Here is a 15,142-nt window from a genome sequence, read left to right on the forward strand (position 1 = left end):
ATTCAAGATGTATTTGTGATTTATGAGGATCATCAATTACAGTCGGAGCATGTCTTTGACCAAACAGAATATTTGGCTAAATATACTTGTTGCACAACATAATATTTGCATATTACTATTATATAAATACACCCTACAAGTAAAGTAGTATTAAAATGAATTGAAAAATGCACAAGTCATTAGGTAGTTTTTATGCCATAATCACAGTTGCCAATGTCTTTGTTACAACTTTGAGCTGTGTTTTACCCAGGCAGTACAAGAGTTTCCACTAATATCTACTGAGGAGAAATTTTATTCCTTTCTCATCCTCGGGGTCAATCTAAAAACTGGGTGTTAACAGATGGACTCAGCTCTAGTGTGCAATACTACATGATGGTCCTTTTTTGCCCATCTGAAAATGTAGCTGTGTGAAAAAGTCAATAAATAGCGTGGTGTTGTTCTGACAGAGCAATACTTCTACCGTGGTCAATAGGGCCTGCAACACTTCCAGATTAAGACAACGGCAGCAAATGCAGAAAAACCTTTACATATTTAAAAAAAAACACTTGCAATCAATTCAATAAAAGTTGCATCAAAAACATCTTGCTAACATCAACAAAACATCTTGTAAACTAAAAAACACAACCTACAGCACATGTAGGCAATTTAAGTTGATAACACATCGCTGGAAAATTAAGACAACATATGAAAAACAAGAAATGCGTTGCACTTTTACATACAGGACTTGACTTGACTGTTCACTGCATTGCAAATATAAAAAAAAATAAAATCTGAAAAGATAGCTCACATAAAATGATAAGTAAATGAACTTACTGAGCTCTGCCGACAGGTACAAATAAAGAGTGGAGCACCACAACATACTTACCAGGCTGTTTAGTGAAAGTCATCCAGGCAGAAACCCCTTTTTGTGTTGTTACTACATCTGTTGTGTTGTGAAGCTTTGCAAAGCATTTCTGTGTTTGAGACCGTTATGTGAATTTGCAGCAGACAAATTTTAGAATTAAATTGTTGCATGGGTTGCAAGTTGTATTTCTGTTGTGTTCTCTGTGTTTGCTGGCATTTTATTTTTCAATTTGCAAGACTTTTTTTGCAATTACTTGTTGAATTGATGGAGTTTTGGTATTATTTATTTATTTATTTAATCATTTAGGTTTGTTGCAAGTATCTTACCATAAAATTACTCTGGTAAAAGTTACAAGTCTCCTTTAAAAATATTACTTGAGTAAAAGTCTTAAAGTATCTTACATTATTGTCCTTACGGTATCAAAAGTAAATTTGTCATATAAAATGGTATTTTAAGTAAACAGTACTGAGAAAAAGTAAAATCCAAAAAGAGCAGAGAGTGGAAACAGCAACAGAAAAGAAAACCAGTGTGGTGTCAGGAGGGGGCCCCAGCCCCTATAAAAGCTCGTTGCACCTCTGGCAAGAGCAGTTGGTGTTGGTGACGGGATGAGTGAACAACAGGTGGATGGAAATAGCTGTAAATAAAGTTGCCATTCTTTTTCTGAAACCCACATACACTTTACTGTTATTAAACACAACAGCCAGGTTCTTGTGAAGCAGAACAGTCATTTATAGCTACACAGTTGTGCCAAACTTAAGGGACAGTAAAAAAAAAAAACAACAACAACAACAACAAAAACAATTCAAGCATCATCACCACCAACCATTGCAAAGCAACCAAACACAGCGCTCTTTGCGCTCTCAAATCCAAAACGTGGTGCCGCTTTTACGCAGCGTTTCTCAGTGAAAATTTCAAATAAAATAAATGAAACCAAACAGCCACACTGAAGTTTTCCCCTTAAGTGTGTGTTAACTCCAGCGGGAGCTGATCCATGTATGTGTGTATGTGTCGGTGTGTGCTCGTTTGGAGTCCAAAGTGCAGATGGTCCCCTTTTCACCCTCTAGTCTCCTCTTCCTCAGTGTGGACGCATCATCTTTTATTATTATTATTATTATTAGTCTTTTAAACTTGTTTTATGTGAAACACTGCACTTGCTGCAGGGGTGAAAGGAGGACCCCTCCGCTGTGGTTGAAGAGGACGTCTCTTCCCGGTACGGTGCACCGCTGCTTTCACCTCTGCAAACAGGCATTGCCCAATCAAATTTCTTCTACTTTTATATTGTAGTAACGAGTAACAAAGATGGTTCAGGGAAATGTATCAGAGTAAAAGTATACATTTTATTGAGGAAATGTAGTGAAGTAAAAGCGGAAGTCGCCAGAAATGTAAATAATGAAGTAAAGTACAGATACGTCAAAATTCTACTTAAGTACACTAACGATGTATTTCTACTTTGTTACATAACACTGGTTGCTTGTTGGTGTTGTCTTAATTTGAAAGTGTTGTGGCCTCAATTAGACACCGTATGCAACACTAGAAATGACTCCCTGTTGTTACTGTCCACTTACAAAGTCCCCGTGTATCCATCTAGGCAAACACACTCTCCGGTGGCTTTATCACAGGATCCTCCCGTCCCACACTTGCAGCGCTGCAGACAGGTTATCCCGAAGGTGCCTGCTGGACAAGGCTGCTCACAGTACTGTCCTGTGTAACCTGGAGGACATTGACACTTCCCCCTGACAGGATCGCAGCGCGCTCCATTTTCACACTTGCACTGTTGACTGCAGCCTGCTCCCCAGTGTTTGTCATCACAGGCTGAAAGGTAAACAGGAAATCTGAAGTCATTTTACCAATAACAATGCAGTCTACACACAAGATATTAACCTCTAAAGCCTCTGGATTAATAGCGCAGTGGTAGACAGCTAAAAAGAAATTTAGAAAGATTTATTTATTTTGCATTTTTGCTTTATGTAACAGATTGTGAATAGTCTCTTCAAATTTTATAATCTTCATGCCATGTTTTCAAGATATTAATTGGGATAATTAGATCTAATTCAAATCAAATACACTGACATTTATTTAAACAGCCAAGTGCATGTTGGCCTCAACTAAAAATTTGTGGTTTTGGAGACATTGAGCTTCACATGTTTTACAAACTGTATTTTTGATAGGTTTGACTGTTGACCGATCTGCTCTAAAAGTTCATCTGGAGACACACAAATCATCTGGAGACACACTTCCAAGAATATTCCTAACAAGTTTGGTGAAAATCTGACGACCCATTTCTGAATTATTGTGCATACAACACAGATGAGTGATTACAATATCTGACTGATCAACATTAATGCCCGGGCAACAACAATATTTAATATACCGCAGTGCTAAAATACCCTTGGCCATATGAGCATAAAAACAGTAAACAGAATGTGACATTTTGACCTCTTAAGATAGGTCAAGTTTATCCATCTTTGACCTTGTCCAAGGTCTGTATCCGAAGAATGTTCCCTGTAAATTTGAAGACCCTGGCAGTAATAGGACTGGACGTATGCTGAGCACAGACACACGGACAAACGGACGCAACGCCTTCACAATACCTAATGGCCATATTTTGGCCTTGGTTAAAAACACAATAATTGTAAATTAAACTAAACAACAGTGGGTCTGAACAACAAAGCTTGAACTTTTTTTGAAGTATCGATATTGCAATATATGAGTTTCAACCTCACAAACAACAGTTAACTTAGTAGCCACCAGAAACAAGCTTTGGAAATGAATGTAACTGAAAAACAATCTCATGTCATGGAACACATAACTTCAAAACCACACAAATGTTCAGAGGCAGAGAAGGGAGGAAGCTATCTACTTCATTTTCTTTTTGTTGAATGGGTAACTTCACAAAAAAAAAAAAAAAAATCTGCAGGTTTATGTGGAGGTATAACCATGTTATTTGAGTTTTAGAACATAACCGCTGTGAAGCAATCAGAAAATAAAGATTACTTGTCTGGTTTAGTACATTTCTGTGTGGAAGCGGCCTACAGTTGTATGTAAAAGTTTGGGCACCCCTGATAATTTTCATGATTTTCCTTTATAAATCATTGGTTGTCTGGATCAGAAGTTTCAGTTAAATATATCATATAGCAGATACACACAGTGATATTTGAGAAGTGAAATTAAGTTTACAGGATTTACAGAAAGTGCGCAATAATTCTTTAAACAAAATTAGGCAAGTGCATAAATTTGGGCACCCCAACAGAAAAAAATACATCAATATTTAGTCAAGCCTCCTTTTGCAGAAATAACAGCCTCTAAACGCTTCCTATAGCTTCCAATGAGAATCTGGATTCTGGTTGAAGGTATTTTGGACCATTCTTCTTTACAAAACATCTCAGGTTTGTTGGTTTCTGAACATGGACAGCCCGCTTAAAATCACACCACAGATTTTCAATAATATTCAGGTCTGGGGAATGAGATGACCATTCCAGAACATTGTACATGTTCCTCTGCATGAATGCCTTAGTAGATTTTGAGCAGTGTTTAGGGTCGTTGTCTTGTTGAAAGATCCAGCTCCGGCGCAACTTCAACTTTGTCACTGATTCATGAACACTGTCTCAAGAATCTGCTGATATTGACTGGAATCCATATGGCCCTCAACTTTAACAAGATTCCCAGTACCTGCACTGGCCACACAGCCCCACAGCATGATGGAACCACCTCCAAATTTTACTGTAGGTAGCAAGTGTTTTTCTTGGAATGCTGTGTTCTTTTTCAGCCATGCATACCGCCCCTTGTTATGTCCAAATAACTCAATTTTAGTTTCATCACAGCACCTTATTCCAAAATGAAGCTGGCTTGTCCAAATGTGCTTTAGCATACCTCAAGTGACTCTGTGGGGTGTATGCATTAAAGGCTTCCTCTGCATTACAGTATCTCCTTGTGCAAAGTGCACGTGTTGCCACTCATTAGAAGAGATGCAAAGAGGGGAAACTTGCAAATGGCCACCTTAAATACCCTTGATTAGATGATTGGATTCACCTATGTAAGGAGGTCAAGGGTCAATGAGCTTACCAAACCAATTTTGTGTTCCAATAATTAGTGCTAAATGTATTCAAACCAATAAAATGACAAGGATGCCCAAATGTATGCCCAATTTTGTAATTATTGCACACTTTCTGTAAATACTAGAAACTTCATTTCGCTTCTCAAATATCAGTGTGTTTGTCTGCTATATGATATATTTAACTGAAATTTCTGATCCAGACAACCAATGATTTATAAAGGAAAATCATGAAAATTATCAGGGGTGCCCAAACCTTTGCATACAACTGTATGTCACTGACAACCACACTTGCTTCAAATCCATCATCAAACAAAATCAAAAGAAAAAAGATAAAAAAAAATGTATCCAATTATTACCACTATCCAATAGCTGAAAATATTAATGTGGTGCTGTAGAAATAATAATTGAGCAACATTCTGGGGCTTAAATGAGACAGACAGAACAGAATATCATCTGCATAGCAGTGATATCAACTACCTTCAAAAGTATTCAAGATGTTTCCAAGGGGACACAAATATAAGGGCCCCTTCACACATAGTGCGAAGTTTAGACGAAGTGCACACTTAGCGCGCATGATGCAGGAATTGTGTGCAAACCGTGTAATACTGTCCCTGCCTCCAAGGCCTTGTACCCCTGGTTTAGACGAAGTGCACACTTAGTGCGCATGATGCAGGAATCGTGTGCAAACCGTGTAATACTGTCCCTGCCTCCAAGGCCTTGTACCCCTGTTGCTACAACTATCTGCGCACACAAGCACCTGAAAGACAAAGTGTGCCATGTGAAAACCCATCGCACCCTCTCGCAGCAGGTGTCAGCCAAATTCCAGGTGACACGCACAAATATCTAACACCACTCACTTGGCACTTAGAAAATGTGTAGCCATTCACGCTGTTAGCACAAAAACAGTCAGCAGATGATCCCTTTTGAGCTGGTGGTGAAATTTGTGCCCCCACGAGTGTGGAGTTGCCAAGTACATATGTGGCGTGCCAGAGTGTTGGCTCCTCCCACAACATGTGTGTGTGTGTGTTTCATGTGCTCCCCCTCCCTGCTCCCTCCCCCCAACACATGCCGTGCGTGTGGTTTCATGCCTCCCGCAGGCGAGGTGCCTCTCATCTGATCACAGAGTGACACCTTGGTTTGTGCGCTGAATGGACAGGGGACGTGGCTGGCTGCCAACACAGCAGCTGTTTGACATCGTCTAGACCTGGACGTCACAGTTGCAGAACACGTACCATGTTGGATGGACATGCGCCTGTGTGTGCTTTGCTGTCCTCACGTGGAAATAAAAACATATTTCGCTTTTGTGACGGGCTGGAGAGCACGCACAGCGCGCACACTGACAGGCTGTCCCAGCTGAAATGGACCATCATTTCATGTGGACACGCAGCAGGCAATCTGAATGTCACGTCTGTCTGACAGGATGACCCGACTGCGTGTCCTGTGAGCGGCGCGCCGCAAGACTATATAACAAGCCAGCAATGCAACAAATATGTCACTTTCAGTCACGTATCAGCAGAAATACGCTGTAACAAACACCATTTGGTCAGTTATCACGGTGTGTTTTTCTCTTTTTAAAAAATACATTTATGCCCTTGTTGATTTAGCCATTTCACGCTCCTGTTATAAGACAGTGATTGTAGCGCAGTGGTAAAGTTTCCGTCTGGTAATCAGAGCTTTTGTAAATTGCAGGTTCGAATCCCATGAGTGACAATTTATTTTTTATTTAACCAGGGTTATTAACTGCGGGGTTCTGTATTGCATCCCCTATGATTTATTATTTATATCAACCCAGTGATATTCATTAATTATACTGCTGTTTCTATTTTATTTTTCTCCACATCAGTGGCACGATGTGGTGCACCACATCCCAGCTGCTCACACTGCATTTCCCGCTGCGACGGTGTCGTGCACGAAACCGTTGCAGCGGGATCGTTCATGCCTGCCTGTCGGTTCGGTGTTTTCGTGGTTCGCTCATACGAGCTGTTCCGCTGTGATTTGCCCTGATTTGTACTTATTCATACTATGTGTGAAGGGGGCCCTAAGCAACCACCAGAACCAGAGCTTCCTGTTTTAATATAATGTTGCACAAAATGGTGCAACTCTGCTACATTTTCAATAAAGTAATTATTAACCAAGAGTTAAGTTCCATAACCGAGTGTCAGTCCGTGTGGGCATTTGCCTCTGTCCACTGCTAGAAAGCATTATAAAATTAAAATAAAATTATATCCATCTTGTTAACAGAAACATGAGTGGAACTCTACTGTCTACTGCTGCAGACACAGTAGTTCTGTTATGATAACCAGTATGACAGTTCTTCTACCGTACAGGTGAATGCAGCTTCAGTCAGTCGTCTGAGTACCAGGTACACCAGGACATTACATCACTTTTAAAAATGAAAACCTTTATTAAACCGGGAATTTGTTATTGCTCTGTTAGCCCAGCCTCCCATTCCTGCAATTAAACAACTACTCACATTCACAGCAGGGAGCTTCTCCCATCCACTGCCCATTTCCCCCCAACAATTCAAAGCAGTCAGCTTCCAGTAATCAGCCCGCTTCTCTAACACAAAGTCAACAGTGCTCTGGGACTGCTGGAAATAAAATGACCCAAAGCAAAACACAATTATACATGAATGCTTACAGACAGCAAAAATTCTTTCTGCTAGTTAATTTTTTCTTGGTGGAAATTCTGTGGTGCACTTATAGTATGATGCATTGAAAAATTCTGCTTAAAGACAAGCAAACTAACCCTATTAGATTAAATTCACACTACAGAAATAAAAACAACAGACAGAAGAGGAGACGCGAGCTTGTGTTTGCTCTCCTTGGATCTTCCACACATGTCTATTTCATTTCACATGCATATCTTCTCTTTTGGTCATGATTGTTATATTACCAACAAATAATGTTGAACTGACGGGCAGATATGCACAGAGACCATAAGACAGATAAGTTTTAAAAGGTTAAGCTAATAGACTCTTAAGGGTCACCTCATATGGGCGTTGGGGTGGGTGGGTGGGGTGGGGGTTGGTATGCCACACAACGAACGGTTCACACGAGGGTTCAAATTTCAATTCACGATGATGTGACCCTACAGCGCTGCAGCCATGATTGGTCATGGGTACTGTGCTCAAATTTCTCATCAATAACTTCAACTGCCTCGAACATCAGACATCATATGGACAATGTGACATCCTATAGGACGTCAGTATCTTCTGTCAAGCTAAGCACAATTCCAACCAATTTCATGGCGACCTCTGTAATCACTTCTGTTCACAGTGAACAGCAGGCATTGGTGCACAGAATCAACAGTGCTCAGAGTCCTGAGATACACGTCACTTTTGTGCAAGGTCCAGTTTCCCCCTACCTTCGCCTCTGGCGTACATATGCCATGCCACAGCTTTGAAAAGTACAAGAACTGCTTTTGAACGATTGCAAAGACAGTGGGAAACGGCCAAATTTGGCTTGGAGCAAAATACAGTGCATGGACTGCAGTGTTTATTGCAATAACTGGGAGCAGGACCCTTGCCTCCCTTGTTAAACAGAACATAATGTTGCTTGTTCTCTGTGTGGGCATTGGAGACAGTTTGTGCTGTGATGTTGAGTAATGAGAAAGCCAGCTGGAGCAGCAATGATGTTTACAAAGACATTCTCCAGAGAGCAGATGAGATTTACCGAAGGGTCTGCAGGACTGTTCAAGTCAGAGTCGAGAGAATAAAGCTTGACACTGTGAATGAGAAAATTTATTCATTCAAGCTAAATGACCTGGAGGAAATGTAGAAACAATTCCATCTGGTTATCTGTGTGTAAACATACACCACCTTTCTGTGACACTGTTGTTTACCTTAGGTTAGCTCAGCTTGAATTAGTCATTGTAATGGAGTGTAGAGATCAAACCAACGCTGCTCAAAATTTAACAATTCCCCTCCATTAATTCATCATATTGCGGCCTCATCAGGTTTAGTTGATCTCAACGTGGATGTGGTGACAGGCAACTTCTTAAGTCTCAAATTTAATTTCTAATCGTGGCATTCAAATGTTGTTCCTGTTTTCCAATCGGACCGCAAAGAGTAAACAGTTGTTTGTCAGTTTGTTTTATGGAAGCTTTTGTTGTTCATTGACTGACTTGTTTTCTTTGAATGCATTGTGGTGTGACTCCCAGGCCCCCACACTATCATCAATAATCATTAGCAGTCTGATGATCTGTACATAAGTGTTATTAATAGTTTTAAAATTGAATTCAGATTGTCTCAAAGGCAACATTTGAATTTTTTTTTCGCACACCCCCCCCAAAAAAAACACTTAGTTTTGAAGGATCAGGAGCATGTAGCCGATAAAAAAAACAAAAAACACCCATGGTGTCTACAGATTTACTGTTTCTAAACATAAAGTCACTGAGTGAAAAACTAACATTTGTCTCCAACTAGTAGAAGTAGTAACTCTTTAAAGATTGTTATATAACACAAGGAAAAGCAATTTTTGTTGACATGGCGGCAGAGAATCAATATGTGTGGGGCTGACTGAAGCCGTCCAACACATATACTCCATGCACAAGATGGTCAAAGAGGAGGGAGCATTGGTCTGGGGAAATTTTAAATCTCCTCTGCTAGATGTTGCATTCTGAAGCATTGTTGTGGTATCATCAATCTTTAATTTATCATTTGTCAATATAGATATTACCAACAGCATCTACTGCTAAGTGACTACTAAATTAATGGCCAACTATTACCTTATGATTATTCTGAGTAATTTCTAAACATATCCAAATCTGTTAATTTCAGCTTTTTAAAAGTGATATTTTTTCCTGGTTTCATTACTTTCCTCTCTCTGACAATAATCTTAACATCTTGGTGTTGTGACAAATAGACACTTCAGGATGTCATCGTGGGCTTTGGGAAACAACTGATAGATATTTTTCACACCGCCCCCTTTAATGGGCAAAACAACTACATTGACTATTTGAGAAAATAACTGACCCATTATGGATCAGGAAAATAATTATCACAGGCCTACTTACTGATTATTTCTAACAAGAAGGGTACAAGCTTTTATATATTTAATTTCTGATTTATTGATTTGTGTACTTGCTACAATGTTAAAATGTGTAGTGTTGTATTATTGATCAGTTGATAGTCTGTATTCAAATTAATTTCCGTAAGTTCCGGTCTTCAACTGGAGGATGTTGCTGCCTGTGAGCCCCCCCACAAATAAAACAAAACCTTCCCCGTGTACCATTGTGTAGTTCATGTCATTTCTTTATTGCATGATACTTTTCAGAATATGCCACTTATTCTTTCTACTTTATTTTTTAGGAGACTGTAAATGCAACCTTTTCTGGATTACAAGGCCGTGCATGTAAACTCATTGACTGATGCACAACGTCACAACTGGCAGCTTTTCTCTGTCTTTACAAGGAATGAACAGATATGGTGGGAACATTTCTTCCTCTTCCCTGTGAATTGTCCAGCAGTGGTTTAGGTTTTTCTTCCTTTCCAAAGACCCCCCCCCAAAAAAATCTCCTGGACATCTATCCAGTGCTGGCTGCTGGTTTCTGATTCCCAACAAATCTGTAAGAAAGCTTGTGGTGAAACTCATTATTTTTGTTGTGATATTTGTACATAAAATTTACTATCCACTGTTTCACTCCTATTTATACTCTCTACTTCGCTTGATTTTGTCGATGCTAAGGGCACAGCTTTTTTTCTCCTCTCCACAGTCACGGGCAAATAGTATGAAAACCTCAGATCCCGCTCCTCTTCCCGACAATTACACATCTCCACACACAGGCATTCAAAAATGTATGGTTACCCAAAAGGTATCTATTAGACTCTGATACAGTGGAACTGAGCTTTGGAAAACGACAGAGAGGGCAGAAAATAAGCATCAAGTAATGGAGAAAACAGACAAAGAAAATGCAAGAAAGGTGTAGGGGGAGAGCAGAGTAAAAGAAGAGGCAGAGAGAACTGGAACATGCAAAAGAGTGGGGTAAAGTTTTCCATTTCCCATCTCATCGTCCCATGTCAAGGCATCAACCACTACCCATTAAAGTCAATTCCTTCACTTTTTTTGGGAGGGGAAAGTGGATGATGGCTGTACTACTGACCCAGCCGAGTGCAGTGAACTGGGCTGGAGGTACTGGAAAACTTTGTGTCAGCAAGGGAAAAGCAACCATGTGTGGTTCTGGTTTCACACTCCCCAAAGTTTGGGGACCATATTTAAAGAGAATTTAAACAAGATACACAGACTTAGGCTCCCTTGTTCAGAAATCCAGATTTGAATTTCTTCCGTTATACAACTATTGCTGATTTGAATTTGATAATGGCAGTTACAGGGCACAGAATGTATATAAAAACATTAACACTGGCCATAAGTCAGTCTCTTTTAATATATATATATATATAATATATATATATATATATATATATATATATATTTTTTTTTTCTTTCTTCAGTCATTCATTTTCTATGCCTGCTTACTCCAATCAAGGGCCACAGGGCGTGAGGCAGGTACTCCTGGAAAGGATGGCAGTCTATCGCAGGGCCTGGTTTATTGTTATTATTATTATTATTATTATATGAACCTACACCAAGCCAGGAGTAATCTATATTTTTGGCATTTAAAAAAAAATTTTCAGCAGGATATTATTAAAAAAGACAATTAATAGATTCTATTAAATTTTGTGCATAGGTCTTAACAAAAATTCAGTGTTAGATGTCTAGACTATAAGTCACTTATTTTAAACTGTTTTTCTGGTCCTGCAATTTACATTTCCAAGGAACTTGTATATGAAAAATACTGCATTATCATTTATGGCCACAAGATGTAACTGTCTACATGTGTGACAAGCTGCTCCTGTATACTGATCTGAATGAGGTACTGTCTGATTCACATTCTGGAGCAGAAGGTTGCAGTAATGCTCCTTTAAGCTGGATGCCCACTGCCGTGAATCAAGAAGAAGAAGAAGACGAAGAAGGACCATGCTCTTGAATAAAGACAGGAAATAGTATTTATACACTCTTGATGAAAAGAGGGCATATAACCTTAATGCTATTTGGCACATAACTTGTTTGCACTTTGTTGGACAGTCAGAACAGCAATACGGAAGACAGCAAGGCTGAGGGTAACTATAACTATGTTTTGAATATGTATAGGAGATTTACAATGTTTAATTACATTTAGCGAGGTAAATATGCAGGTTTATCTCTGAACATTGTTTTTTCTGCCACTGAACAGATGAAAATGTCTGTTCAGTGGCAACAGGAATCAGTTTACTCAGGTTTTGTGACTATTAAAATAACATTATTTATTCCATTAGCTTCTGCTTGCTAATGTGGTGTTTGCATTACAGACAATTAATTAAATTTGGAAAATTAATTAATTGTGCTACTTATTGCATGAAGCAGTAGCACCACATTTCAAAGATAGATGTGACTTATAGACTGGTGTGGCTTATATATTGTGGCAAGCAGTGTGGAAGAAAGAGACACTTGGAGCTTTTCTGCACTCTACCACAAGGAGGTGCTGTTTTATTTTCCAATCCCAACAACATGGGAAATGGTGGAGAACATCAAACATAATACACTTTTTACTAAACTTGACTAACCCAATTGGACAATTAAACACACTAAATAAATAACTCCAACCACACTATTAAACTAACATGAAAGACAATAACGGCGCTTAAAAACTCCCAAACCCCGTACTCCCATGATGCACTGCGGCATCGCAGTTCTCAGATTTAGCGACCGGCCCGGGGATTGCTGCAATATTTTTTTCTCTGGTGCAGCATAGTCTGGAAAACATGGTAGTTATGTTGATTGGTTACACAAAACGTGGTGTTTAAGTAGGAAATGTGACAAATTGTTACATTTAATTGCATGTTACATTTAACTGCATATTATGGTTTCCATTTAAATAACTACGTTTTGTGGGGTCGGTTGACTAATAATATTACTAAATTAAGTAAAAATAGCATTTAGTTTTTTTTTAATGGATAGGCCTTGGGTGAAGGAAGAGTTGACTAAATTTAGGCAAAGATGTGGATGCCAGATCTTTATTATATCTATCTATCTATGTATCTATCTATATATATATATATATATATATATATATATATATATATATATATATATATATATATATATACACTAAAAGGTCATATGTATGACCTTGTATCTTGTAGATCTTGTGGAGCCTTACGTTCTGGAGTTGCAGGTTTACTCTTTATTCTAAAATGTGAGAAAGAGGTTTGCAGTCGACAAGGCTTTTTTCTTTTTGTGCTCCTGTAGTGTGCTCTTTTTCCTATTATTTATAATTAATAATGAATAATCTTAATGTAGCATATGATCTAATTTCATTGATTTATTATGGTTATCAAGGACTAATTTAGGACTGCTCTTAGTTGTACTCTATACTGCATTTTAATTTGTCTTTTACAGTTAATTTAATTGTTGTGTCTTTCATGCCTTGTACTACGTTGTTGTAAAGCACTTTGTAACAGTTTTTTTTAAATGCACTACAAAAATAAAATTACCACTGATGTGATGAAATTTTGTGGACAGATGATCCTTGGGTCTGGGAGGAGTTTATTAAATTTTAGTGATGGTCTGGATTTGTCTCCAATGATCTCATTCTTCAAAATTCTATGATGCCAAAACGATCTGATGTGGAAACAGCCAGCACTGTGACTGCCCTCCGTTGGTCATTTTCACCCCAGTGGAGGTCCGATACGTGGTAACTGTAGCAGATTTGATCCCTCTGACTTCAGAGTAGTTCTCCTCTATATTAACAAAATATGGTGACATTGTAGGTTTTTTTAAATGTTCATTTGGAGTCCTAACTGTCAGTAGGAGGTGGTGGAGCACAGTTTCTTTAAGGAACAGTAAAATTGTGTTTGGGATGATGTTAATGATGGGCAGCACAGTGGCTTAGTGGTTAGCACTGTTGTCTCAGAGCGAGAAGGTCATGGGTTTAATTCCCACCTGTGGCCTTTCTGTGTGGAGTTTGCATGTTCTCCACGTGTCTGCATGGGTTTCCTCCGGGTGTTTCGGTTTCCTCCCACATCCAAAGACATGCGGGTTAGGTGGATTGGAATCTTTAAATTGTCCATAGGTGTGCGAGTGGGTGTGTATGTGTTTGTTTGTGGCCCTGCAACACACTGGCATCCTGTCCTGGGTGTGCCCCGCCTCGCGCTCTATGACTGCTGGGATTGGCTCCAGCCCCCCGCGACCCTTGATTGGACTAAGCAGTTGAAGATGAGTGTGTGTGTGTGTGTATGTGATGTTAATGACACACGACTGTGTATGCTGTAATTCTCTGTGGCTCTTTCCATTGGAACGAGCTCCTGTGGGTAACCCAAAGGTGCATGTGAAGATCAGTGACATAACTAACGACCAGTTCTCAGTTCCTGTTGACTGATATGCACTTGTGTGAATATATGTTTGGAGAAGGATGGAAACAACGGCCAAAACTAACCACAAAATGGCAGAGAACAAAAGGACAAAGGCATAAAAAGTAAATGAGAGAGGGAAATGTTTGGAAGTGAGGACACAGGGCTGCTTCATACCACTGGAACAGTCATCTCCTCGCCAGCCTCCCTCACACTGGCAGCGGTCTGGAGCGACACACCGGCCATGCACACACTCCTTAGTGCAGCGCGCTGTGAACACAATGTATTTTGTGGACATTAGTCAACAAACTTTGACATGTACCTTCAACAGTCTATACCAGGGGTGGGCAGCGAGGGCCGAGACACTGCAGGTTTTCCTTGCAACCAATCACCTCAGCAGGTGGATTGCTGATGAGCTTCTCCCCTGAACATAAACACCTGATCGTCAATGAAATCACCTGCTGAGACAAGTGATCATTAATGAAATCACCTGCTGAGGTGATTGGTTGTAAGGAAAATCTGCAGTGTCTCGGCCCTTCATGGCACATGATTGCCCACCCCTGGTCTATACAGTACAAGTTAATCCACCAGTACTTTTTATAAGTACGTAGAGTGCTGCGGAAGCGGTTATTGTTTTAATAAGTCAGCGTGCAATCTGGCAGCCTCACGGCAAAAAGGTCCTGCATTCAAAGCCAGCAGTGCCGAGTTCCATTTAATGTGTAGTTTCCATGTTCTTCCTGTAACTGTCAGGTGTGCTGGTGTACAATCAAAACATGAACATGAGTTTCTTTGTGCTCATAGGACTGGAGTTACATCAGGAAGAGCATCTGGTGTACAACTTGAGCCAAATCAACAT

The 15,142-nt window shown here is 39.6% G+C and overlaps 1 protein-coding gene across 1 annotated transcript in view; it reads right to left on the minus strand.

The window, feature by feature from the left end:
- Positions 1-15,142, minus strand: part of pear1 (platelet endothelial aggregation receptor 1) — a 58,021-nt gene that overhangs the window by 28,364 nt on the left and 14,515 nt on the right. The window contains 2 exon segments of the mRNA XM_034173628.1: positions 2,410-2,656; positions 14,464-14,556. Of these exon segments, the coding sequence (XP_034029519.1) occupies positions 2,410-2,656; positions 14,464-14,556 (340 nt within the window).

The sequence above is a fragment of the Thalassophryne amazonica genome, chromosome 7 (genome assembly GCF_902500255.1).
Source record: "Thalassophryne amazonica chromosome 7, fThaAma1.1, whole genome shotgun sequence".
In the NCBI taxonomy this organism is placed as follows: Eukaryota; Metazoa; Chordata; class Actinopteri; order Batrachoidiformes; family Batrachoididae; genus Thalassophryne; species Thalassophryne amazonica.